This window comes from Mesocricetus auratus, unplaced genomic scaffold (assembly GCF_017639785.1).
Source record: "Mesocricetus auratus isolate SY011 unplaced genomic scaffold, BCM_Maur_2.0 Super-Scaffold_100007, whole genome shotgun sequence".
NCBI lineage: Eukaryota > Metazoa > Chordata > Mammalia > Rodentia > Cricetidae > Mesocricetus > Mesocricetus auratus.
In genome coordinates this window covers 29,230,275-29,257,487 of record NW_024429191.1, presented here as the reverse complement: position 1 = coordinate 29,257,487, position 27,213 = coordinate 29,230,275, and the positions used below count along the sequence as shown (strand labels likewise).

General features: G+C 42.5%; 2 protein-coding genes across 5 annotated transcripts in view; one reads left to right on the top strand and one right to left on the bottom strand.

Moving 5' to 3' along the window:
- The window catches only part of Cnot6 (CCR4-NOT transcription complex subunit 6), a 44,210-nt gene extending 34,543 nt beyond the window's left edge, over nucleotides 1-9,667 (top strand). For all 3 annotated transcript variants that reach the window (XM_013114789.3, XM_005071874.4, XM_013114790.3), the window contains exons 10-12: nucleotides 572-802; nucleotides 2,522-2,724; nucleotides 5,783-9,667. In XM_013114789.3, the coding sequence (XP_012970243.1) occupies nucleotides 572-802; nucleotides 2,522-2,724; nucleotides 5,783-5,995 (647 nt within the window). In that variant the 3' untranslated portion in view covers nucleotides 5,996-9,667. The remainder of the gene's footprint in view (nucleotides 1-571; nucleotides 803-2,521; nucleotides 2,725-5,782) is intronic.
- Nucleotides 9,668-17,560: 7,893 nt separating this feature from the next.
- Scgb3a1 (secretoglobin family 3A member 1) lies at nucleotides 17,561-19,041 on the bottom strand. 2 transcript variants are annotated; one of them, XM_040748515.1, is made up of 3 exons: nucleotides 18,885-19,041; nucleotides 18,020-18,291; nucleotides 17,561-17,688 (listed from the first exon to the last, which is right to left on the bottom strand). In XM_040748515.1, the coding sequence occupies exons 1-3, from the start codon at nucleotides 19,003-19,005 to the stop codon at nucleotides 17,665-17,667; spliced, it is 417 nt and encodes a 138-aa protein (XP_040604449.1). In that variant the 5' UTR covers nucleotides 19,006-19,041; the 3' UTR covers nucleotides 17,561-17,664. The 2 variants fall into 2 exon arrangements, with proteins under 2 accessions (XP_040604449.1, XP_005071932.2); XM_005071875.4 differs by having other exon boundaries at nucleotides 18,056-18,291; nucleotides 18,885-19,040.
- Between the last annotated feature and the right edge of the window lie 8,172 nt (nucleotides 19,042-27,213).

Here is a 27,213-nt window from a genome sequence, read left to right as displayed (position 1 = left end):
TTTATGTCAGTTTTCCTGACTGACTTATAATAATTATGTAAGCGTCTTGAGTTTGGGGAAGGTGACTTTTTAAAAATTCAGAGTATGTATATATTGACTTGAATGCTGAGAACTGAAACTTCAATTACTTGTGGAACTTGGGATATTTAATGAAAGATTAAAGTAATGATAAAACCTGGTGACTGGAAATTGTATCTCCGTGCTAGTACTTGCAGAGTATGCACAAAGCCTGGACTAGGTCTGTAATTCTAAAAAAAAAAAAAAAAAAAAAAAAAAAAAGCTAAAGAATTAATAGCTGCTAAAAACTATATATATAAGAGTTTAGATTCAAATATGAGAGATTTGTTTTAGGGTATCTAAAAATAACTGTCATGGGCTGTCTCTGTCCAAGTAGGCTTTACTGCTGGAAGTTTCAAAAAGATTTACAGATAGACTTCTTGGGATTCATTGATTGGGTAGGAAAGCACTAGATACATCTTAGATGCTTTTGAGAAATTTCACTTGCTTTCAGACGCTGTAAGAAGCTGTAGACCAATGCAGATTTTGTCCGTTTTATTTTCATCTACTATAGCTGGAAAACCACATCTGGGAACAGAAAAACAACTTATTCTTGTGGCTAATGCTCATATGCATTGGGACCCTGAATACTCGGATGTGAAGTTGGTACAAACTATGATGTTCCTCTCAGAAGTGAAGAATATTATTGATAAAGCCTCTCGGAGCCTCAAATCCACTGTATTGGGAGAATGTGGAACTATTCCGCTTGTGTTATGTGCAGATCTGAATTCTTTGCCAGACTCTGGTGAGAAAATTAATACTTTATATGGAATAGTACTTCTGACTTTATGTTTTTTTCTATGTTTTGTAAAAAACTTAGTATAAATGCACATATACTAAGCACTTGCACAAATGTGTGTATATGTCATGGTTTGCATGGGGATTAAAGAACAACTTTATGGAGTTAATTCTCCCCCTTCTACCTTACATGGGTTCTAAAGATAGAAGGTAGGTAATCAGACTTTCAGGACAAGCACATTCACCTGCTGTGGCATCTCACCAGCCCTGAAATGTATTATATTGTTTTGGTAATTCAGAATTTAGTCTAAAGGAAAATTCATTTAGTAGTGCCATCCATGAACAGGTTTTATATATTTTTTATAAGGTGGGCAAGGGGGAAGAACATAGAAACCTAGGGAGGTGATAGTAGATATTGCTCATTCTTCCTGTGTGATTCCTTGCACCACCTTTCTTTTTAGAGGCTGGATCTTAGACTCAAGAACTCCTCCGAGTAGGTAGAACCACAGGACACATGTCACCATACCTCCAGATTCAGGCTGATAACTTAAAATGTTAAAAACCTAATTTTTTTTCTCTTTTTAAATTTACCCCCAAGGCATTTATAATCTAGATTCTAAGCTGTTTAGATAACTTTGAGATTCCAGCTCATGATAAAATATGATCACAGTTAAATCTGACCAACAATATATTACAGAATCCCAAATTTTGTTTCTTCTGGTGACTTTTATGAAATATACAAAGTACATCTGAGGTAGAAGTTAAGACCCTCTATCACACAAGTGTGGTGATCTTAACAAAAAGAGCAAGGGTCTTATTTTTGTCATAAAGTAGAAGGATTTGGAAAGCCTGATCTTAAAGACTTTTCTGTGGATATACAGAGGATAAACGATATCTCTTCAGTAGCAGACTAGACAGTCCATATGTGTTCTACCTCTTTGATTGTATTCTTATCCCATAGTGCTTTGGACTTTGGATGAACTTGATACCACCTTATTGCTATCACAGTAGATAGAGCCATGAAGAAGAAACTTAAAATTTGTTTTCAAGGGCAACAAAAAGTCCCGGGGATTACTGCTGATGAACAGCTGAGGAGACTCAGGCAGCTTCTCCATATGCTGTTCTACCCGCTAGCTACAAAGTGTGTGTGTGTGTGTGTGTGTGTGTGTGTGTGTGTGTGTGTGTGTGTGTGTGTGTGTGTGTGTGGTGGTGGTGGGGGGGGGATTTCTAATAGCATTGGGGGGAAATGGCTCGATCTTGCTAAGTAATGTAATAGAAGTTAAAGTCTGTTTGTAGAGCCCACTTTATGATTAAGAATTCAAGAAAAATACTTAAGTTACTCTCTCACTTAATGGCTTTCCATTCCATAGTTTGGTAGTGTGGCAAGATAACACATAAAACTAAAAAAAAAAGTTGCAAACCCTGTAGTTAATTTAGGATATGAAGAAACCTGCATGCTATTTTGATTGTGATAACGTAAAGTTTAACAGGCATATTCCAGCCAGCTGTTTTATTTAACCATTAAAGAATTTGGGAAAACACATATATTTGTCAGCTAATTTTAAACAAACCAAAATGTAAAATATTTGGGTATTATAATTACATAAGAAAAACATTTTAGAGAATATGAATTTTGTGACTTTTTAATTATTACATACTCTTAAAATTATATTTTGTTTGCTGTGTTGTATGTTTGACAAATACAAGTGTGTTTCTGTTTGCTTAGGTGTTGTAGAGTACTTGAGCACTGGCGGGGTAGAAACAAATCATAAGGACTTTAAGGAACTGAGGTACAATGAAAGTCTTACAAACTTCAGCTGTAATGGGAAGAATGGTATGACCAATGGAAGGATCACTCATGGTTTCAAGTTAAAGAGTGCCTATGAGAATGGCCTGATGCCTTACACGAATTACACATTTGATTTCAAGGTATGTCTTATATTGGTAAGCTTTCAAAACCTTATTTTTATCAGCATGTCATATAACCTCTTAAGTCCTAAACAACAGCATATGTTCTAGCTGGAACTGTGCGTGCAGTCTTAACTTACCAGCAACAGACAGCGGCTATTGCTCTTCTAGATAATCCAGCAGAGTGGTTTCTATACTGAGAAGTTTGGGTGAAATATGACAGTAAAGCAGTCCTTGGTTATTCTTTACCCTTTCGGGTATTTGTTTATTGAATACTGGTCACTGAAAGCTAGATACTGTGATGTCTAGTTTGCTGTAGCCCAGGCTAAACTTGACCTCACAGGGATCCACCTGCTTCTGCCTCCCAAGTGTTGGAATTAAAGGTGGGAGCCACCACCGCCTGGCTCAACACCCCCCCCAGCACATCCCCCCCCCACAAGATTTATTTGTTTATTATGTATACAGTGTTCCGCCTGCATGTATTCCTGCAGGGCAGAAGAGGGCACCAGATCTCATTATAGATGGTTAAGAGGTGGCTGCTGGGAATTGAACCCAGAACCTCTGGAAGAGCAGTCAGTGCTCTTAACCTCTAAGCCATCTCTCCAGCCCCTAATCTTAGCCACTTTTAAACACTACTTACTTTTTTTTGGGAGGGAAGTGCTCATGTTGCCACAGTGCTTGTATTATGTTAGGGCAGCTTGGAGGAGTCAGTTCTCTCCTATTATGGGCCCCTAGGAATTGGACTTAAGATGTCATGCTTAGTGACAAGTGCCTTTACCCACTAAGCTGTCTTGCCAGCCCAATAGATGTATTTTTGTGTGTGTGCATTTTGTGCTGGGAATTGAATCAAGGATCCACTGTTTTCTAGGCAAGTGTTCTTCTAAGCTTGTCCCTCATCCTTTTTTCTAAAGTATGTCATGTGCAGTCTTACACAGTTAACAGCTTGCAGCATGGCCACCTTTTGTCAGTGACTATCATTTTTGTACTGACAATGGTTTAGATTCTTAAGGGCAAGTTGATTGACAGGAAGATAAGGGTAGTTAGTGGCCAAAATAGAGAAGAAATTCGTGTGTGTGTGTGTGTGTGTGTGTGTGTGTGTGTGTGTGTGTGTGTGTGTGTGTGTGTTATAACCCCCTCATTTCTGTTGCTGATGCAAAGATAGAAAAAGGTACTTGCATATGCTTTAGTGTCCTTAAGAGCACATGAGAAAGGAGGGTGAAGTTAATGGAGGAGAGACCCCAAATCAACAGATCAATTCCTGTGTGCTAGATGTACCTTGCACTTCTGAAGATGTATAAAACAGACATAGCCCTGCGCTCCAATCGAATGGGAAAGACATCTTATTTTTGTTTGAGACAGAGTCATCCCACAAAGCCCACACTTACCAAATTCTTAGTCCTCTTAGCCTCCTAAGTGATGGCATTACAGGTGTACATCACCATACTTGGCTTTAAAAAGCATAACTACTGTCTCCTCTTACTGCAACAAAATGCTTGGATTACCTTCTTTGGGGGGGATGATGTGGGTTTCAAGACAGTTTCTCTGTGTAATAGCAGTGGCTGTCCTGGACACTTTGTAGACCAGGCTGACCTAGAGCTCATTGAGATACACCTGCCTCTGCCGCCCAAGTTCTGGGATTGATTAAAGGTGTGCATCAACACCACTCTGGCTATTTTTTTTTATAAAGGTTTATTTTGGCTCTCAGTTTTGAAGATTCTTGTACATGATCAAGTTGTACTACTATAGCTGTGGGCCTCCGTACTAGGACAGAGTATCATAGTTGGGAGCATTTGACAATGCATTGTTCACTTCAGTTGCCAGCAAGGAAAAACAGAAAAGGGAAGAAGAGAGGCTGAGGTTCCATAATCCTATTTAAGGGTATACTTCTGGTGACCTAAGGACCTCCCAGAAGGTTCCACCTTCTGAAGTTCTTGGACTCTCCCAGTAGCGCTACTTGGGGGACCAAGCCTTTAACACTTGGGAGTTTTGGGGGACATTTAATAAGGTTATAGTCAATCTTAGCCATATAGATGAGCATGCCCTTACATCTTAGCATGGGCATTATTAGCAAGGGAAGGGGACAGTGCTGGAGGTTAAGATGACTGCTGGACTTAGCAGGATTTGATGGTTATAAGGAGTTAGCCAGGGAGCTGGAGAGATGGTCAGAGGCTCAGAGGTTAAGAGCACTGACTGCTCTTCCAGAGGTCCTGAGTTCAATTCCCAGCAACCACATGGTGGCTCACAACCATCTACAATTCAATCTGGTGCCCTCTTCTGGCATGTAGACAGAACACTGTATATGTAATAAATAAATAAATCTTAAAAAAAAAAAAGGAGTTAGCCAGGTGACAAGAAGAACATGAATGAATATGTGTAGGTCGTTAGGAAAGCGCTTACTGAAACAGGACTGGTTGTAGAATAGAATATTTGTTTAACTATGTAAAGATGTGTTGCATTTATTTATGCTGTATGTGTTTACCTCTGTAAAGATATGTTGTTTCACCTTGCCTGCCTATGGCACTTGATTGGTCTAATAAAAAGCTGAATGACCAAAAGCTAGCCAGAGGGAGGATAGACAGGGCTGGCAGAGAGAATAAGTAGGAGTAGGAATTTAGGCTCTGGAGAGAAGGAGTGAGGGTAGAAAGAGAAGGAGGTACCAGGGGCCAGACAGATGGACATAGAGTAAATAGGAAAATAGGACACACAGAATGAAAGATAAAAAGCCCTGAAGCAAAACATAGATGAAGGCAAACATGTTAAATTAAGTTATAAAGGCTAGAAATGAGCATAAGCTAAGGCCGAGCATCCGTAACTAATAAGAAGTCTCCATGTCATGATTTGGGGGCTGGCAGTTGGAAAAAGCATGCTATAACTGGTTGCTTCTGCTGAGTTTGAGTTTGGCAGGGTTGTTTGTTTTCTGTTTTTCTTATGTGACATTGGGGATTGTACATACTGCTGTTTCTTCAAGCTAGAAAATTGCTTTTGTTTACCAAATATGACTTCTAAGATATGTCTTAAAAATACTTGTGATTTCTGTTTTCTTGCTTGGGCCTTAACCATTTTTATTGTTGTTTTTCAGGGTATAATTGACTACATCTTCTATTCTAAACCTCAGCTGAATACCTTAGCCATCCTGGGACCTCTGGACCACCATTGGCTGGTTGAAAATAATATCAGCGGCTGCCCACATCCTCTTATTCCCTCTGACCACTTCTCACTTTTTGCACAATTGGAGCTCTTACTGCCTTTCCTGCCCCAAGTTAATGGCATTCACCTTCCTGGCAGGAGGTAGTCAAGTACTTTCAGAGGACCTCAGATTTACTTGTAAACTCATGAAAAATCTGAATATAGGGGAGTGAGGTGTGGCCTCTAGGGATTTTTCTCAGTGATCATTTGAATTTTCAGTCTGATTATTTGATAAAGGATATAGTATGAAAGCCAGGTGCTAGTAACAGACAAATTCTGAGCCCAGTATGCTTTATATACTGCTAGACAGGGACTGGTGTGTTTACACCTATCTTTTAATTGTTACCAGTAATTTTCCTGTTTCTTCTCTCCAATGTATATTGTCATGCCTTGAAATAGGAAGACGTGTGAGCAGTGTGCTGTTTGCACAGAAATCACAGCACTGTTTTCTGAGGCCAGTAGTCACATCAGAGACCACTCTTCCAAACTTTACTCCTCCTCTTTTTTTCAGACTTGTTTGTAAAATGTAGGATTTCAATTTAGCCTTTATGATTGTATATGATCCACAGAAAACCTGATTTATGAAATTTTGTACTAAAAAGAAAAAACAAATTTGAAAACAATTGTAAGCTAGGATTTGGGTTTTTTTGTTTTGTTTTTAACCTGTGTCCTATGTTCTGAAGGCCAGCTGGTAACAAAGTTGCAACAGACTTTCTCTGCAGTGATTTGCACTGTTGGGGTTTAGTTAGCCCTTTTGTACTACTTTATTTTTAAATTGAGAACATTACTCTTTAAATGTGTTTGCTTAGACCTTGGGATATTTTCTTGGACCAGAGGCAACTTATGTATGAATTCCTGAATTTCTATCGAAACTTTCTACCATGACAGATAAGCTGATCTGTAGGTATTTATGGATTGAATATGATAGCTGACGTATGTACATTCTGGTATTTTTTAAATCTTTAACTTTTTAAGTTAAAAAAATATTACAGCTGCTTAGGTACAGCTTCTAAGTCCCTTCTGAGACATTGTCTGTTCTGTCTCCACTGTGCCTGCCTAAATTTGTTCTCACCAAGCACTGCCTGTGCATGCAGAGAAAATCTGTGCATCTTTTATATTTTTTAAAAACTAACATTTGTGAGACTTTTATGGAAATGCTTTTGTATGAGCTGTGGCTTTTCCTCATTGTGAAGCATTGGATAGCACATTCTGGAACATGTTCTTGGGTCCTGGGTCTTTGCTCATAGATCCAAGCACTGCTTCTTGGTGCCATTGCACCCAGAGTACCACTATCATGTGTATTCCTTATTTTCCTATGTTTTTAAAAATCATTCCTTTTTTAAAAGAAGAGTAATTTCTGTTTATGAAGCAGTATAAATTAGATGGATTTTCAAAACAGGTTCCCTAAGACAATTGTTCGGATCATTTTTAAAGTGAGTAAGGAATTTTAATATGTCAACCAAGATGAAAGTTATACTGTACCCTATGTTTTGCCTTTAGTGCCATTAGTATATTAGAAATTAAAGTCACCTTTAACTTTACAAAGTTAACTTGTATATGTTCTGTTCTCAGTCATTGGTTCTCTCAAAATCAAATGAATTAGAGGGAACTTGTCTGGCTGCTTTTGTTTCAACTGCAGGCAGTGGAGCAGAAGGACGCCATGTGGCACTAAAATGAACTGTTGAATAGTAACAGTTTTATACAGAGACTGAGCCATTTTGGATGACTCAAACTTTTATGAGAAAACATTTAATTGCTTATGCTGTTTTTAAGAGGAAATAAAATTACATACTGTTTAAATAAATGATTTTTTTTCTCTTTTTAAGAAATTCTGTAAAAGGTCTTGATCTTGAGTCTGTCTTGGACCTTGTTTTTCCTTTAAGGTTTTTGTTTTGTTTGTTTGTTAATCTTAATTATGATGGTGGGTTTGTTTGTTCGTTTGTGGGTTTTCTCTTTGTTCAAGTTGTGCTGGCACCAAACACATCCAGTCTGTAATCAACACGGTATAGACCCAGTACATAACTTCTGATGGCTTTTTGTTTCTTCTGTGTGTCTCTCTGTCTCTCTTGTAAAGTGTGAATATAAGATGAATTGACTTGATTTTCGTAAACACTGTGTTGGTAATGTGCATCATGACAATTTCCAGTGAGAATGAACTGGAGCTGGTTGAACTGATGGGACTGAGGAAGCCACTTTTCCTGTGACCTGCTTAGAGAACCACAGATCCAGAGAGCGTGGTGTGAGGAGCCGAGAGGAGCACTTACTCATTTTTGCATTTGTTAGTGGAAGATGTAATCTTTCCATGGATGCTGGAACTAGAGTGCACTTGTTAGATGCTAAAGGTTTGAGCTTTACACAAAATGTTTCATCTGTATTCATTATTGTCTGCAATATATTTGCATTTGGGGGGCAGCATAGTAAGATACAATTTCTTATTATGTCTTGAAAGTACTTGTTCTGCCCTTCTGGGCATACTGCATTCTGTGAGTCAGTTTGGACATCTCCTCCACCTTGTTTAGATAGTGATAAGTTGACCGAGAGTGTAGATTTACAAGTATAACCTTCAAAAGAAAAATATTTTGAATCTATAGAGAATAAAAGTTCACACCAAAATAGACTGATACTTTTGTTAAAGCAAGGCTTTATGTTTTAAATGCTTTGTGTCCAAAATAATTTCCTAGAACCTATACTCCTTAAAATGCATAAAACTAGTCTGTTTTCATAATGTAGATTATTTTTGGAAAATTCTGTAATAAATATATGTAATGTTTGCTATAATGTAATTTCAGTGTTCTTGCTGATAAATACATTTTAGGAGTGTTTTACAAAATGTTTGGGATATGTTTCCTGTTCTAAAGATGAGAAGGTTGGAGGCACTCAAATCCTTGTAAATCTTTTGAAGCACAGTTTACAGTGTTGGACTTATTTATGCTTTGAGAATTTAAATAATGTTCATTGAAATTAATTTATGGCATAGTATAAACTGAAGTTGTAGAAGTAAATTGTTGGTTGCAACTTTAATAATCCTAGAACACAGGAAGAAGAACATCTCCAAGAAATTTGTTTTTGCTTGTGCTTTTATTTGATTTGGTGACAACCAGGAAAGCTTATTTTGTAATAGCACTTTGAAACCTAAAGACATAATTAAATTGGGTAGAATTATAGTTGAAAGTAGAGTTCCACTTTTTCACTATTTAAACTACAGAACGCATTTCCATCATGATTTTTAAGTTTGGTGTTCATGTCATAGGACAAAGCCAACCCAGGCAAGACAATTACAGGAGTTTTTTTTTTTTTTGAGATGAATCAGTCACAGTATCCAGTACAGTGTTGCAGGTAATTCAGAGGACATAAGCAGGTGTCCTTCAACTGTAAGCAGTATTTTAAGGTGTTCACTTTGTTCCATTTGGTTACATAAATCTTAACTGGTATGTTGATGTAGTGTCTAAAATAGAGTAGTCTTTATTCACAGTACATTATATTATGTAATGCACTGGACTAACTCTTGTTTACCATTCATGTAACAAAACCCAGCACACTATCTGCACTAAGCTCAAGAATGTCACATCTGCCTAGGCAGCTCTTTGATAAGGGTGATGAGAAGCTGAATTTACACCATATAAACTGGTGGTAACAAGGGCTTTTACTGTTCTTTTCAGTGGAATCTTCTTGGTCAAATTGTAACTAGCTAGTATTATATTTATATACAGGGTCTCTTTTCCTTACCAATGTATTTTCCTACTCATAGCCAACCAATAAATTCAATATCTGTTTCAAATACTTTAAAAGTGTAATTTGTACAGCTGTAATGCTGAAACTTCAAAGCAGGTGTTAATCAGGAGACCACACATTACAGTTGAGAGTCCTTTGGGGCAGGTCTCACTCTTACAGGGTGAGGAGTGAGTTGGGGACAGGCATAGTGCAGTGAAATGATGTGAATACCTTTCCTCATTGGCTGTGTTACTCTGTGTAACACTCATCTCTTTGCCGAAGTTCAGTTTTATATTTAGGTTACAGATAGTCCTTTTGCATTTAGGGTTTTTGTTGTTATCATATACCTTATGATATAAGAATGGGCTCGTGTTATGGAAGAGCATTGGCATATATTTTATTAATTTTAATTTTTTGGTTTTTCTGAGACAGGGTTTCTCTGTGGCTTTGGAGGCTGTCCTAGAACTAGCTCTTGTAGACCAGGCTGGTCTCGAACTCACAGAGATCTGCCTGCCTCTGCCTCCCAAGTGCTGGGTTCAAAGGCATGTGCCACCACCGCCCGGCTACATTGACATGTATTTTAAATAAATGCTTTTAAATACAGTAGCAGACATTGTGTTGGGGATATGATAATTATAAATTGCATTGTACATATAACCTTTAAAAGGTTTGATTTCCCAAGTTTTCATATGTGGGTTTATAATTTAAAAACAAAACATAGATTTCCTTTTCAGAAATTACACATTTCTGTTTCCATACTTAGGAGGCTCAGGTGGATCATGGGTTCCGGTCTTAAAAAAGAGGAAGGAAGAACTACTCCGTAAACTTTACATACATGCTGAAAAAAACCAAATGTTTAAAATCAGACAGAAAACGATGTTAGGTTATTAGAGTAAGCATACACATAGATGGAAGTTGCTGTCTTGCACAGTCCCTCAGCCATTCAGTTCCAAATAAACACACAGAGGCTTATACTAATTATAAACTGTTTGGCCTATTGCTCAGGCTTATTACTAACAAACACTTAGGACTTAAACTAACCCATAATTCTTATCTATGTTAGCCATGTGGCTTGGTACCTTTTCTCAGTATGGCATGCTCATCTTGCTTCCTCTGCATCTCGTTGATGACCGAGTCTCTGCTTTTCCTCTTCCCATAGATCTTCTAGTCTGGTATCACTGCCTATACCTCCCGCCTGGCTACCGGTCAATCAGTGTTTTATTAAACCAATATGAGTGACAAATCTTAACAGTGAACAAGAGCATTATATCAATATGCCACATAAATCTTATGTCTAATATTTGCTAAAAAGCAAAGAAGTGTAAATGTTAAGTATACTTTATAGTTTCTAGTGGTTTTTTTGGGAACAGTTACCTAAAATATGAACTGAAAATATAAATAACATTTTCAGCTTTTATGTAGCAGTATTAATGTATATCCAAGATTCAGATTTTTAAGATAAGCTATTAGAAATACTCCAAAGGCTTTCTGTAGAGATCCCCTGATCTGCCTCAACCTCCCTCCAGAGCCATTGGGATTAGAGGTGATCTCTACTACTCCTGACTTCGGAGACAAGTTTAACCTAACACATATTAGAATATGTGTTGTAAAAGGCGGCTCTTACTAGTTTTTGGCAGATTTGGGGACTGTTTATAAGTACATTTGTCCCAAGTCAGGTTCTTGGTTCTTGGAATGAGTATAACCTGCTAGTCTGACTGTACCTAGGAAATGGGGAAACTGCTGGGTAACAGTGGTGTCAGAACCCTGTCTCCAGGAGCACTTCTAGTCATATGAATGTTCTTGTTTTCCTTGAGCTGCAAACTTAAATCACTCTATAATCTACTCCATAGCTATTAAATTTATTTTGGCCCATCCAAACAAATTGCTTTTTCTGTCAACTGTGACCTGAGGCAAACTTCAACAGCTTTTATTGCTACTGTTCTCCAGCCTGCTGGCAGAGTGAGTCTAAGCCTCTGGGCTCAGACTCAGTAAACAGGGTGGGGTGGAATCTGTGTTATTGATACACCTTGATGAATGATGGAGTTAGGCTATTTTTTTCATTTCATTGGTGAATGTTCATCTTGAATTACAGATGTTAGCCTAGTTTGGAAATAGATTTACAGGTACCATCTCTGTACCTTGTTGGTCCTTATAACCTATTGCAGTAAATGCCACACATACACCAAGCATGGGCCAGGTGACTCTGGCTTTATTTTAGATGACTGAGAGCTTGCTTACCAGGTGAACAACAGGAGTTCTATGAAAAACCCTTATGGACTGTCTATGGCCACAAGGGGTGGATTTGGCATATGCTGTGGTCCAAGCTCATGGAGTGCACTAGTGAAACATCTGGGACATGATGGTGTCTTTGGAACCTGAACCATGTGGAAGGTTTGAACTTTGTCCTATGAGTGGTATAAGGAGCCTATGGAGGGTTGAATGGGGAGTAGTGTTGCCAGATTTGTATTCTGGAAACATTTGTAAGCAGCACTGTGGAGGAGACATGAATACAAGGAGACTCAGTGACCAACAGCTAGTGTCAGTATGGTTCACCTGAAAGAAGATGAGCTGCAATGAATGTCTCCGCCATACAGAAACTTGAGCAAAACTCTCCAAGAATTTTAAATGTACTTTTTTCTGCAAGGGATTAACTCTTGGCCTTAGCCACCAATGGGTTTTATTCTGCGCCTGAAATCTGACTCTGATGGGTACCATGAAATAGGTTTTGTTATTTATGAAGCTTGACTTTTTAAAAAGATTTAATTTTAAAAAAATTACGTTTGTCAATAGTGGCACATTTATTTAATCCCAGCACTCAGGAGGCAGAGGCGGCCAGATTTCTGTGAGGCCAGCCTGTAGTCTGTAGTTAGTGACATGAAATTACGTTGGGGAATTGAAGAATAAGTGAAACTACATCAAAAATAAAATAAAAATTAGCGAGTGTGTGTGTGTTTTCTGATCTGAAAGCAGTAACTGCTTTGAACTGCTTGGCCATCTCTGGTGCCTTGGCTCATCGTTATAGGACCTCTTGCATTGTGCAAGGTAAGGAACCATGTTGTTGATTTATATTACACACAAGTATCCCATTAGTCAGTGTCAAAGAAAAGTGGGCAAGTTAGAGTTAGTTCTGATCTAGAACTTGGGTATGCAGGGCTATTAATTACAACAGGAATAGTGAAAACTGGGTGTGTCACAAAAAATCTACAGGTAAGACAGTTTACTGCAGCAGAGTAAAAGAAAAGGCTTTGTATAAAATGGTAGGATTACAGGCAGTAATGTGAACAGTATTGATATTTTCACCAAAATATGTCTTATAATACTTTAGGATCAAAAAGATTATGCTGGGCAGTGGTGGCATATGCCTTTAATCCTGGGCAAGGGCAGGCGGATCTCTGCGTTTGACTGGTCTACAGAGTGAGTTCTAGGGCAGCTAGGGCTACACAGAGAAACACTGTCTTGAGAAACACAAGAAGTAGATGGTAATTGTACGAAATCAGGATAGCCAACAGAAAGTTCAGACCCACAACACCCACATTACTATATGCTGTCTACAGGAGCTGATTCAGGGTTAAAGATACAAGTAGGTTGACAATAAGCAGATGAAAAAGTCACATAAACATAAGTTGCAAGTGGCCATGCCAATCAGACAACACAAGCTTAAATCATTACTAGAAATTAAGGGGTTGCTTGTAAATGAGCACACCAGACCACAGAGCTCCAAACTAGTGGACTAAAGCCAACACAATGGGGAAGTCATAGTTGAACGTGACTATGGGCAGCACCACCAGTTACTCAACAGCACAGCAAGATTCCATGTCAAAAACAAAACTGGGCAGAATATAAGGTAGTAGGAAATTGAACAGCACTGTAACCCAACTAGATCTAATAAATGCATGAGACAGTAAATAGAGTGCTTGTCTTTTCAACTGTACATGGAATAGTTTGAATTAATACAAAATTTAGTCTGTAGCTAGTGACATGAAATTAAGTTGGGGAATTGAAGAATAAGTGAAACTTTACACCAAAATAACTAATGGATTAAAAAAAAGGAAAACATCCTCTGAAATGAATGAAAAAGAAAATAAAGGAATGCAGTGAAATTAATGCATTGAGGGAAGTTGCAATACAAAGATATTAAAGAAGAAAAGGATCTAATAACAGGGTGAGGCAAAGCAGAAAGTAGGAAGGAATGAGTAGAGCAGAGAATTACAGAATAAGGAATATAATTACGGAATAAGGAAAATGGAAAATAAACATTTGCGTTTTCTGTGTTTTTGGAAAAATGAGTAAAATTCATGAGTGTCCCAAGTCAGCAGAAGAGAAAAAAGTTAACTAAAATTATACAGATGGAAGTTTCTGTCTCACCCCATCCGACATCCATTCAGTCCCAAATAAACACAAAAAGGCTTAAATTAGTTACAAACTGCTTGGCCTATTGCTCAGGCTTATTATTAACAAGCTCTTACAACTGAAATTAACCCATAGTTATTACCTATGTTTAGTCACGTGACTTGGTACCTTTACTCAGTAAAGCATTCTCATCTTGCTTTCTCTGTATCTTGCCGGTGACTTTGTCTCTGCTTTTCCTCTTCCCAGAACTCTCCTAGTCTGGTAGCCCTGCCTGGCTACTGGCCAATCAGCATTTTATTAAACCAATATGAGCAACAAATCTTTACAGGGAATAAGAGCATTATCCCACATCAAAATTAGATGCTAAATGGACATTACTACCAACCTTACAGAATAGAGAGGATTACTGTGGAATATTGTAGAATGTTGTACATCTAAAAAGGGGGTAGAGACTTAAACTCTGAGTAGATATCTAACAAATAATGGCACTGAGTACCAGAACAGACAAAATGGGCTACAGAGGTGACTTGGTGGTTATGAGCATGGACTGCTCTTGCAGAGGACCCAAACTCAGTTCCCAGCACCCACATCAACTGAGCCACTTGTATCTCTAGCTCTGGGTCATCTGGTACTTCTGGTCTTGAAGAACACCTGCTCTCATATGAGTGTATACACACACACACACACACACACACACACACACACACACACACACTTAAAAGTAAAGGCAGTTGACAGTAGCTAAGAGCATTGGCTGCTCCTGTAGAGGACCTGGGTTCAGTTTCCATCACCAGCTGGCTGTATGCCCAGTTTCAGCAAGAGATCCAACACTTGGTCTCTCAAGTCACCAGGCACACACATGTGGTACAGACAAAACACTTATACACATAAAATGTAAATTTAAAAGAAAAATAGACAATGATACATCAATACCAAGAGTTCTAGTGTTTCAGCTTCTGATAGTTGTCTTTTTGTAATATTAGCAGTCATTGATAACATCCTACAATTAACTGGGCATGGTAGCACACTACTTTAACCCTAGCACTGGGTGGCAGAGGCAGGTGGGTCTCTCAGTTTGAGACCAACCTGGTCTACATAATGAGTTCTAGGCCAGCTAAAGTTACATAGTGAGCCCCCTATCTCAAATCCTATATCTAGCATTTGTTAATAAGTAACATAAAAATAAGAAAAGCTAACCCATTTCGCTTACATTTTGTAAAAACATTTCCCTCATCAAATGATTTCTTGGGTTGGGTTCAGAAAGGCTAGACACATTCTTGATTACTTCTTTTATCCATTTTCAAAATAATAGGTTTTCCTGTATCCTTTTGCACAAGATTATCTGACAGCATGGATTTAAACACACTGGGTGAGGTGTGTGTGTTTCAGCTATTAACATTTATGATCTCTGGCCCATGTATTTTGAGGTAGTTATGATAGTTACTGGTAACTTCCTGACTGATATGAAAAGCTGTTTCCTGCCATCTTTCCATTGTGTGGATTACCTCTATTGTTGCCCTCAGAAACAAAATTAGATTTACTTCTTAAGGTCAAGTTTTAGAGATGGCCTTTAAAAGTATTTGTTTGGCTTCTGTAGTACTCTCATAGTTACAATGACAAATTAGCAGCACAAGTTTTACTTAAGAAAACAAAGCTTTTTAGTTCTTTCTTTCTTCCTGATTGATTTTGGTAGGTTCCTGTTTTAGCCTGTATAGTTTTGGTTTGCTTTAACAGAGACACCTTTCTTAAACAAATAGAACCTGTCTCACGGCGAGTTCTCTGAGACACAGGTTTGGAGAAGATGAAATGGTGTAACCTTTGAAAGATGAAAATTGGAAGCTGGAAAGATAGATGGTTAAGCGTGCTTGCTGTTCTTACAGAGAATCCGAGTATAATCGCCTGTAACTCCAGCTCTAAAGAATCAGATGTCTCCTTCTGTCCTCCTTGAACTGTCACGTTCACAAGTATATACATACTCACATAAACAAACCATTTTTAAGGAAAAAGGAAAAGATGAAATTCAGACGCCAGGTTGCAGATGACACCTGTGTTAATGGGGAGCCATCCTCCAGGACACGTTAACAATTCTGTGGTGGTGTGGAGAAAACTGAGGAACTAATACTGGGCAAAGAGGAAGCTTCGAGGTAATGGAATCACAAAGTCCCCGGAGGATTCCATGGGAGTGTAAAGACCCTGGTCCTGTGAAGACCCTTCTGATTTGTTCCCTCTTGAAGCCAAGAGTCCAGGTCTTTATGACCTACACCAAAGAGCTGGTGACACAGAAGTAAGCAGATCCCACATCAACCAGAATGCAGACTTCCTTTGGATCAGAGTGTGACCTTGCAGTTCTTTGAGGGCAGTTCTCAGAAAGCAATTAAGCCAGGTGCTGTCAGTGCCAACACTCTCAAGAGCTAGGGAAAGGACCTCTTGAAGGGGAAGCTGGGTGACATGCTGCAGCATCCAATGCAGTTCCCCCTTTTGCACTCTCCACATTTCTCAAATAACAGATTTGGGGACCAGCCCCTTCACGGTAATCTGGTCTCATTTCTCTAGGAATCTGCAGAAGCTGTTCTTGGGCTTTGGTCCTAAAGTCTAGTCTCAGCATTTCTCATTGTCCCAGGGAAGAATCCACAAGTTAAGGAGGGTAGCAGATTTGGCTCAGAATGACTCTTTTATTTGGTACAAGCCTGCCCACTCCCAATTCTAGTGAGCTTCTGTGTACAGCGTTTCCATGTATCTCAGGGCATGGTTATCAGAAAATCTACAGAGTCTGGACACGTTATTGCTACCCAGGGATATGTCAGGGTGTCTTCATCCCCTTCACCAGAGATGAAAAACAACTCATTACCGTTGGTGACTACTCAGACCACTGTCTTCCACAAAGATCCATACCCCTTGATGATCGTAGGGACAATGTATTGAAACTGAGATTCAAACCTCACCTGAGTCCATGTGCCCTTTCCCTCTACTCTCCTTTGTGAGCTCATCACCTCCCAGAATTGAAAAGTTTAAATCCCCCGTTATTCGTATCATAATAATGGGAAAATTCAAGCCCTATGTTTCAGTATAAAAAAAAATCCAAGTAGTTTCAGTTTGTAGGTGGTCAAATGAGTGAACCCCTTCCAAGGAAGCATAATGCAGTTATTAATGAAGTTCACTGGGGCATTTCCCTTGATGTGAGTATCAGTGTCCGAGTTCTATGGGACCTTTCCATGAATATTAGGGTCAGACCATCATGGTCTCTTTGGTAGAACAGAGAATAGAGGGAATCAAAGACATTAGAATATCTGTATCTGAGCAAAGACACCAGAAACCACCCACAGAAGGCAAAAACATTCTCTCTCTCTCTCTGTCTCTCTCTGTGTGTGTCTCTCTCTCTCTGTCTCTCTCTGTGTCTCTCTCTCTTTCTCCTTCTCTCCCTCTCTCTCTCTGTCTTTGGGTCTCTGTCTCTGTCTCTCTGTCTCTCTGTCTCTCTGTCTCTCTGTCTCTCTGTCTCTCTCTCTCTCTCTGTGTCTGTCTGTCTGTCTCTCTCTCTGTCTCCGGCACAGACACGATACCTTTGGCTTCCTATAAGGATTGACTTATAGGAAGAAGACATCAACTGCAAAGCTGCTGTCACCATGTTTATTAAGGTAACGGTTAGTTGCAAGCACTAGGGTTTCCGTGTCTCCTTGAAGAGTCCATCTTGTCAGGCAGAGTCATTGCAGGCTCACCTCACCCGAATGCTGTCAGGGCCCCCTGAGAAAGAGAAGCCAAGCTTCAGAGTGCCTTTACTGCTACCAGGGACTTCTGAGGAGAGGATCTGGGTACCCGAGGTTACTCAAGACAGAGGGGCATGGCTGCTGGTTCCTGGGAGCGTTCCTGTGAAGCCCATAGGGAAGGGGCCCTAGGACAAGGGTCATGGCCTGCTGGTAGCCATGTGTGAAAGGTCTGCCCTGATGAACTCCTTGGACTCTTGACAGGTTGGTTAGGATATGGCTTGCTGGAGCAGATCGGGAAGCAAGGGTTCTCTGATGCAGCCTGGGCTGCCTTCTATATGATTATGAATGCGACTGGGAGGTGTACCCACACAGGGAGGGAGAGCCATGCAGGATGCCCATATTACCAGCAGTGTCTTCACAGCCCCTACAGCCTCAGGGCCCAGCTCAGTGACACATTTCCTGGAACCTTCTATGAGGGCATCCAGTGGAACTCCCAGGCTGGTCAGGATGAACCTCAGGATGCTTAAGTGGCTTAATGGTAGACTGGGTACAGCCCTGGCCACAGCCTCTGCAGCTGGGGCAAGGTCAGCCACGGGTTCCACCACAGATTTGCCCACTGAGTTCATGAAGAAAGCAATACCTGCAAACACAAACACAGGGCCTTCTCAAGGAGCCTGAAGACCCAACTCCTCCAGGGAGAGTACCCAAGGGAGACTTCACAGCCACCCACCTACTTCCTGATTGGTGACTGCCCTGTGTCAAAGGGGACACCAACAGAAATGAGGAGAGGTGGCCTTGTAGTGGGCTCAGGGGGAGATGGCTGCAGAGACAGCCATAGAGGATGGGTAGGGTTTCAGAGTTGGGGGGCCTTAATGAATGAGGGGACACTAATCAGGCTTAGAACAGATGGGGTGGGCATTCTCAAGCCAGGGCTGGCCTTTGACTCAGTCACCAGGCTGGTGGGTGAAGAGAAGAAGCTAAAGGTGAGTAGGCATGTGAGAGGCAGTTGGAAGGCTCGGGTAGCTTTGAAGGCCACAGGAAAGAGAGAGGAAACCCCTGGAGGAGTGTCTGGCTTCCTCTGGAGGCATTTCTGCTAGAAAAGCTACCATCAGCAGCCTACTGCACAAGAGTGAGAGGCTATAGGGCCAAATGCCACTGGAGCAGGGCCCAGGAAAGAGTAGGTACCGATGGCAGGTCCCTCCATAGGAGATGCCTAGCCCCAAGGGAACTCACCAGAGTCACTGAGCAGAGCCACACAGAACACTAGGAAGGTGGCGGTAAGCTTCATGGTGGAATGACACCCAGAAGATGCTCCTAAGACACTCTTCTTGGAGCCTGCTCCTGAAGGTCTCATATATCCAGTGGTGGAACCTCACCCTCCTGAGAAATGTCTTGTTTGCTCAACTAATAGGCAGAGCTTCAGCCAACTTCCTGGGAGGACCGCACAGCCCACCTCAGTCCTGGGGATTTCCTCTTGGCAGGGTCTCCTGGACTCAAGTGCTGGGCCTTTCTTCCTGAGAGCGGGAACTGGGGATGTGCTTTGTCTCCAGAGGACCCACCCAGGCCTACACCTAGATATTGTGGTCTGACCCCACCTCAATGTCACCACAGTTCAGGTCTGGGGCCCATGCTTGGTGGGAACAGGCTCCCCACGGGTGTGAAAGGGCTGAACCATTATACAGGCTCTGGGGCTGGAAGCCTAAAGAGCACAGCAGGTCCCCAGGACCCCAGAGCTCTCAATGAGCTCTGGGTCCCTGGTCCCAGACTACGGAAATGTCACAGTGGCAGTCTTCCCAGCTCCTGCTGGTCTGGAAGCCTCAGTGTGTTTGAGCCAGAAGGCAAAGTGTAGTAGCCTGACTGGGTGACCAGTCCTTACTCTTGATTATCTCCTTAGTTGGGCCATGGGTTAGCTGATGATGCAAAAAAAGGGGGGAGGGGGGGCTGGGGCATTTCCCTGTCTTTGAAATCACTCTCAAAGGCAGCAGATGAGTGTGTTTAGAGCTTCTCTAAAAAGCCCTCTCTTCTCTGCTGCCTGTGGAAGTGTAGCAGACAACTACACATTGATACCCTCCAGCAGACTCATTAATGGGGAGCTCTGACTTCCAGGATTTTCGATGAGGCATGCTTTGGTCTTCATAGCTGGAGAGAAAGGGTCTCCCACTGCCCCTGACCTGAGGTGAAGATCCACAGTGGGCAAATCCCACCTGTTTTCAGTCCATGCCTCCTTAACACTGGCCCTGCTGCATTCCTTACACCTTTCCTTGCTGTTTAATCTGGGAGGCCTTTATTAGTCGCCGTAGACTTAATTTCAGTGGGAAATGAGTCTTGACCTAGTGAGGCTGCACCTCCTTTTGATTGGTTTCCTGGGAGGAACGCTTGTGAGACAGTGACAAGACCATCTGTGTTACTGTGATGGTGAGCCCCACTGCCACCCCCAGAATACCCTGAACCTCTTCCTTGGAGGGCACAGTTGGGAAATGGACATTGCTCTGACCAGCCACCTTTCTGAAAGGCCAAGCCCAACTGGCTTGACAGCAGTGTCTACCTTAGCCGTGGCTTCACTTGCTGTGGTAACTGCAGCCTGAGAACATTAAACAGAGAATTCCACAAGCAACAATTCTCAACTCTTTTAGGATTTTTGTCAGATGAACCTGCCTTGTTTTTCTTCTTTTTTATCTTTAAATTTATAATTGTCAATACAGATTATCATATTGGTTTCACTGTGGCATTTCCACATAGCATGTATGATGATGCCTTGAGCACAACTCACTCTTCCAATGCCTTCTTGCCCGTCCTCCTCCACCCAGTCCCCTTGCCCTACCCTAGTATTGCCTCTTCTGCTTTCAGCTGTGTGTGTTGTAATTCTGCTTCCCTGTATGAGAGAAAACATGCAATATTCATGAAAAAGCATATCATCTAGTCTATGTGTCTGTATATTTTTGTTATGTCTCTTGCTGTTGGTTTCTGATTTTATTCTATTATGATCCGACCAGATGCAAGAGATTGTTTAAATTATTTTGTATTTGTTACTTGCTTTAGAGTGTAAAATATCTATTTTGGAAAAAGTTTCAGGAGCTGAAAAAATGCAACATGTATGTTCCTGCTGCTGGATGGACTATTCTGTAATGTCTGTTAGATCCAGTTAATCTAATGCGGTGAATCTAAACCTCTGGGTTGTGACCTCTTTGAGGGTTGAATGACCCTTCACGGAGGTCGCATACAAGATATCCTGCATGTCAGATAGTCACATTGCAATTCATAACAGTAGCAAAATTACAGTTATGATGTAGCACTGAAATAATTTTATGGTTGGGGGTCACCATAACATGAAGAACTGTACTAAAGGGTCACAGCATTAGGAAGGTTGAGAACCACAACTTTCATATACTGTATTGTCCTCCTTAATTCACTAGACTGATAATAATAATTTGTTTTTTAAATTCATGGATCTCTTGAAAATATTCTTTGTCCAGCATCTCATCCACTTTAGTATCTTTGAATTCTTGGTTACTGAAAAGCTATGAATTTTTGGAAGAGTCATGTTAGCCCCCACACCATGTTTCTTGTGTTTCTTTGCTGAGATTTGTGCTTATGTCAGGGTCGATAATGTCTACATTTTGGTGGAGGTCTCAGTGACTAGCTTCTCTGTAGAACTGTAGAGGGGGAAAGGCCGGGTGTGCAGTAGCACTGAACAATGACACATACGGATAAAGATGACATATGTATAAGCTACCCTGGATGCTAATCTAAACATTAACTTAAAAAACTACCATAGATCTAATCCATATCACATAGGTATCTGTGTATGCCCTTACATGACTTTTGAAGGTGTGATTCCAGTCATGGCCCCCACCTGTCTCTAGAGCCCGTCGTTATCTTACAAAGCTGAAACCCTTGCCTCCTCTGCCTCTCCTCTTCATGGTCCTCGGAAGTCACCCTCCTGTCCTTGTCCCTAGGTAGCTCTAGATCCTGCTATAATATCATGGATCAAGACTTCAGGTAAGCAGGGGCTGCTGTAACTAGAAGTGGGGTTGTCGGATCATCCAGTTTGCCATTTTTGAGTAATCACCATTCTTTCCCATAATAGCTGTGCCATTTTGCATTTCCATAATTGGTACACTCTGCATTCTCTTCCGGCAGGGTTCCAGTGGCCCAAGTGATTGGATTGGCATCTAGGAGCTGAATTTGGCTCTACTTTTCACCATACTGGCTTAGGACCAAGTTCAGACAAAGCCCTGAACGACCTAAGAGGCCGAGAGGAGGTGTAGGCCTGCCATCCATGAGGCTCCAATGGCTCGTGGACTCCTGGTGTCAGTCCAGTGGCCTCCATGCACACCCTTCCTGGCATTCTTTGCCTTTAAATCAACCTTCCAGCAGGATGTGGTGTTGCATGCTTGGGCTTCATAATAGTACCCCATGTAAAACAAAACAGAAAAGAACAGAACAAAACAGAACAAGCCTTCCTGGGGCTGAACAGTAGCTTGCTGGCAGAATAGTTGCCTCACAAGAGGAAGGCCAATGCTGAAAAATGACAAAAACAAAATAAAACGAAGCAAAACCATCAGTCTCCCCCCCCAACTCCTTCCACCTTCTTGATTCAATAAATTGAGTGATCTCTTGTTTTTTTTCTTTCTTCCTTTTTTAAAATTTAAGTTAGAAACAAGTTTATTTCACATGCCAGTCCCAGCTTCCTCTCCTGCCCTCCCCACCAGGCCCCCCCAGTCCTCTACCCAATCTCCACTCTGATCCCCAGGGAGGATGAGGCTCTCCATGGAGGATCTCCAGAGTCTGTTGTTTCATCCAGGGCAGGACCTAGGCCCTCCCCCAAGGGTCCAGGCTGAGAGAGCATCCCTCATTGTGGGATGGGCAGCCAAAGTCCATTTGTATGCCAGGGATAAATACTGATCTACTACTCAAAGCCCCATAGATTACCTAGGCCTCCTCACTGACACCCACATTCAGGGGGTCTGGATCAGTCCCATGCTGTCCACCCAGCCATCAGTCTGGGGTCCAAGAGCTCCCCCTTGTTCAGGTTAACTGTTTCTGTGGGTTAAACCAGCCCAGTCTTAACCCCTTTGCTCATCAGTTTTCCCTTTCTGTCACTGGATCCCAGAAATTCAGTTCAGTGTTTAGCTGTGAGTGTCTGCCTCTGCTTCCATCAGTCACTGGATGAAGGTTCTGTTTCCCAGAGTCTCTGGCAGTGGGATTATATGCTGGCACTCCCCTAATTCATGTCTAAAATCCATATATGAGTGAGTACATACCATATTACCTTTCTCCACATCCTCTCCAGCATAAATTGTCATTGGTGTTTTTTAATTTTAACCATTCTGACAGGAGTAAGATGGTATCTCAGAGTTGTTTTGACTTGCATTTCCCTGATGGCTAGTGATATTGAGCACTTTCTGAAGTGTCTCTCAGCCATTTTAGACTCCTCTACTGAGAATTCTCTAGTTCTGTAGCCCACTTTTTAATTGGATCCTTTGGTGTTTTGGAGACTTGCTTTGAATTCTTTGTAAATTTTGGAGATCACCCTCTCAGATGTGGGGTTAGTGAATATTTTTTCCCATTCTGTGGGCTGCCTTTTTGTCTTGCTGACTGTGTCCTTTGCCTTACAGACGCTTCTCAGTTTCAGGAGGTCCCATTTATTAATTGTTGATCTCAGTGTCTGTGCTACTGGAGTTATGTTCAGGAAGCTGTCTCCTGTACCAATTCATTCAAGGGTGCCTCCCACTTTCTCTTCTAAGAGGTTCAGTGTGGCTGGATTTATGCTGAGGTCTTTGATCCATTTAGACTTAAGTTTTGTGCATGGCGATAGATAGGACTTTCTATGAGCCTGCAGTGTGACCACAGGCCTTCACATGACTGCCAAACTTCATTCTCACAGTATGTCCGTCATTATAACCTCCTCCCACACACTTTCTCCACTTGCAATCATCCGAGCCAGGACTTATCCCAGTCAGGCCCAATCCTTCACCTAACACTGGCTTTTAGAACTGTCCTTGTGACCATCCTCAGGACTAGCCCATGGGGATAGTTGAGATCTGCCTGCATCATGGGGCCAGATGAAGTGCCTCTGAATTATCTGGAGGCTGCTGTCAACATGTCCCTGGTGGCTGAAGGCAGGACACAGTTATTTGCTCACTCTTCTGGAGGCCAGAAGTCCAGTATCACTGGGGTGCAAGCCAAGTATTATTAGGACTGCATTCTCTCAGTGGCTCTATGGGAAGGTCCATTCCTGGCTTCTCCTAGCTCCTGGCATTCCTTGGCTCTGGCTGCATCCTTCTAATGCCTGTCTCTGCCATCAGATTGTGTGTGTGTGTGTGTGTGTGTGTGTGTGTGTGTGTGTGTGTGTGTGTGTGTGTGAACTCTTTGCCACTCCATTATGACTACACGTGATTGCATTTAGGGCTGACCTAGATAATCCAGGAGAATTGTTTGTCTCAAAAATAATGAACTGAATTGTATTGCCAACCCTCCAGAGAAAGTGACATTCAAAAGATTTGGCGACCCATTTTACCGTGTACCTGGTCCTTCATATCTGTGCAGTTTTCTCACAGGCCAGTGGAGTGTCTCCAGTGGGTGGCATTGGGACAGGGAGGGGGATGGACGGGGTGGTCAGCAGCCACTCTGGTCCTTCTCCACCCAGTTCCTGTATGTCGGTCCCCTGGTGGCAGAGTGCTGGCTATGATACTGAGGAAGTGCTTGGCACTTCTTCAGATAACAGGGTCAACTTGTCCCAGGACATGTTTGCAGGACATCCTATGGGCCAAAACAAACATTCATGCCTTGCCTACCCTCTGGGAATTCAGGAAGTGCTAGACGTAAACAGTGACTTTGAAGGCTCAGAGCCTGAGCCAAATATCCACTTTGGAACTGTGGGAGGAGCATGAAGAGACAAAGCTGGGTGCTCCAGCAGATAGATAGGGTGCTCTAGCAGATAGATAGGGTGCTCCAGCAGATAGAGTGCTCCAGCAGATAGGGTGCTCCAGCAGATAGATAGGGTGCTCCAGCAGGTAGATAGGGTGCTCCAGCAGATAGATAGATTGCTCTAGCAGATAGATAGGGTGCTCCAGCAGATTGGGTGCTCCAGCAGATGGGGCCTCTATCGTGTTTCCTGGCTTCAAGAAGCATCAGGGGGGAGGTTGTCTGGGCAGGATGCTCAGTGCAGTGCCCCAGGGAACAAAGACAGCAGCTTTCAGGGACTGAGCCTGTGACAACAGCAGAGGCTTGTCTGTTCCTTCGAGGTCTATCAACAGTACCCCTGTCTGAAAAGCCTCCAGGCCCGAATTCTTTCCCCAGGCTCAGATTCCTATCCCAGACCCAACTCAATGCCGAGTCTGGCTCCAGGCTCTGGTCGATGCTTGGTGTCCCTCCACTCATGTGTGCACACCTGGGCCCAGAGTGTGGCTGCCATTGGGGGAAGAGCTGGAGCTTAGATGAGGGCCAAGACTGCCAGCAAAACAGCTCCCTGAGCACCTGGGGCGCAGGGCCTGGAAGGTCTCTTCTTATTTTTTCTACTTTCATTTTTGCCAGTCACTAACACTTGCCACCCTGGAGCCCTCTCTGATACCCAAGCTAAGTACATTATTAGCCAAACTATGAACCCAATTCCATCTCTCAGTGAGGAGTATGGCTGCCCTCGCTGAGCAGGTAGACCAGCTTCTCTGAACTTCAGACCAGGCATCTTGACCATTACTCATCATCAGAGTTGTCTGGGGGCGGGTCTGAGACTTCCATGATGACCTTTTCAGTTTTTACCACGACTTGTTGCCATGTTGCCTTGCTGTGGACTAGTTAGGTAAGACCTCTGTTTTGTGACTATTATGTACTGTATGACTGGTCTCATAGAAATCACTCCCATCTCTGTGTAAAACCCACGAAGGCTGAAGCTTACAAATGGGCTGTGTTGAGCTTCTCTTCATTCCTTCTGCATTCTTTTCCCACCAGGAGGTGGTGATGGATGGACAGCCTTTGGGGTGAGCCGGCGTGTAACCTTTTCCCAAGATCCTGGGCACCTTCTTAAGTCTATGGAGATGTCTGATCTCAGGTTCCCTTCCTTCCCACCAATATTGCCACCTTTGTAGGGATGATATCATTCTGGGTCGTGATAGTTGTATGGCCAAGGGTTGGATCCTTCTATCTATCTCTCTCTTGCTTGAGTAATCACCACAAGGCCAGGCGGGCACATCCAGGCTCTACTGGCAGCTAAGATGAGGCCACCACAGCAGAGCCCTGGACTCTGTTTAACACCAGGTAAAGGTGGCTTGAGGAAGAAGCCAGATCTATCTGGTATGGCTGGGGCCACTAGCAGGGCCAGAGCAGTGAGGGTTGCTGAGCTCTTCTGGAATCCCTGGCTCACCACCAGGTACATAGATGTGCTGTGCCCTCCTCGGGGGCCACTCAGGAATCTCTGCCAGCATGCCCTCCTCAGTGGCCTCCTTCCTCCTTCCTCATAGGCCAGCCAAATGGGCTGTGGGGTTTACAGCCGCGTCTGCAATGTGTCTTGTTGGCATTTGTGCCGATGCCTTCACTTAGGTCAATATTGATCTGGCTTTTTCAAGCACTTCAGTTTTCCTCTTCCTCTCCCAAGGCCCCCTACATAGGGCCTGCAGGGGAGAGGGTGGGACAATACTGTGAGCATGGTTCTCGCTGGAGGGGCTAAGGGCATTGCTGAAGGTGGCAAAAATGCTTGTGCACATGCAATCAGCAGTGACTGAAATTCCAAGGAAGGTTCTGCCACTGGTCCAAGCTCAACGGATGTCAACTGAACCTTGCATTTCTCAGCTGTCTCTTTGCTCCTGTTTAAGTTTGTCCTGTCAACAGCTAGCAATGCCAAACAGAGGCAGTGATTTGGGCTGAGAGAAACAAGACCTTCCATCTGCAGGGCCCTCCCTGGGGGTGTCAGTGGGCTCTCGCTGCTCTGCAGGGCTGTGGACTATTTTTGTGTGGGCTAGGATGAGGTCCTACTGAGTTCGTGGACTGAAGGTAGAGCTCACAGTGGCCCTTTAACTGGGATGGGGAGTGGTGAGGCGTGAATGTGCTTACCTTACTATGTCGACGAAAGCTCAGTAAATATCAGTGGGATGCCTGAGTTCCTCTGAGCAGGGGTCTGCATCAGGGCTAAGCTTGTCTCATGCCCAGTGCCCTCATAGGGCAGGAAGGTTCCCCATCAGCTAGTGCCCACTGCTGCCTCCACACACTAGGACCGAGAACCATGTGAATTGGTGTGTTAGGTAGCTGGGGAAATCCCATCCCAAACCCCAGCCCAGTGTCCTGCTCACATCCAAGATGGAGTCACTGCTGTCCCAAAGTGAGAATGATGTAAGAGCTTAGAATGTAATAGTTCAGTAGCAGGTTTTTGATTACTCTCATCTCTTATTGGTCACTTGTCTTCCACTCTCCAGCCTTCTCTTGCCCTTCTGGCTAATGGGAGAGGAGACCTAGCCCTAGGGGTAGGCTAGTCTCTCCAATTCTGTGGGAACACCAGACCTTGAGCAGAGACCCACTTCCCCTTCTGCCTGGGAGTAGGCAACTGTAAGACAATGTTTAGTAAAAACAT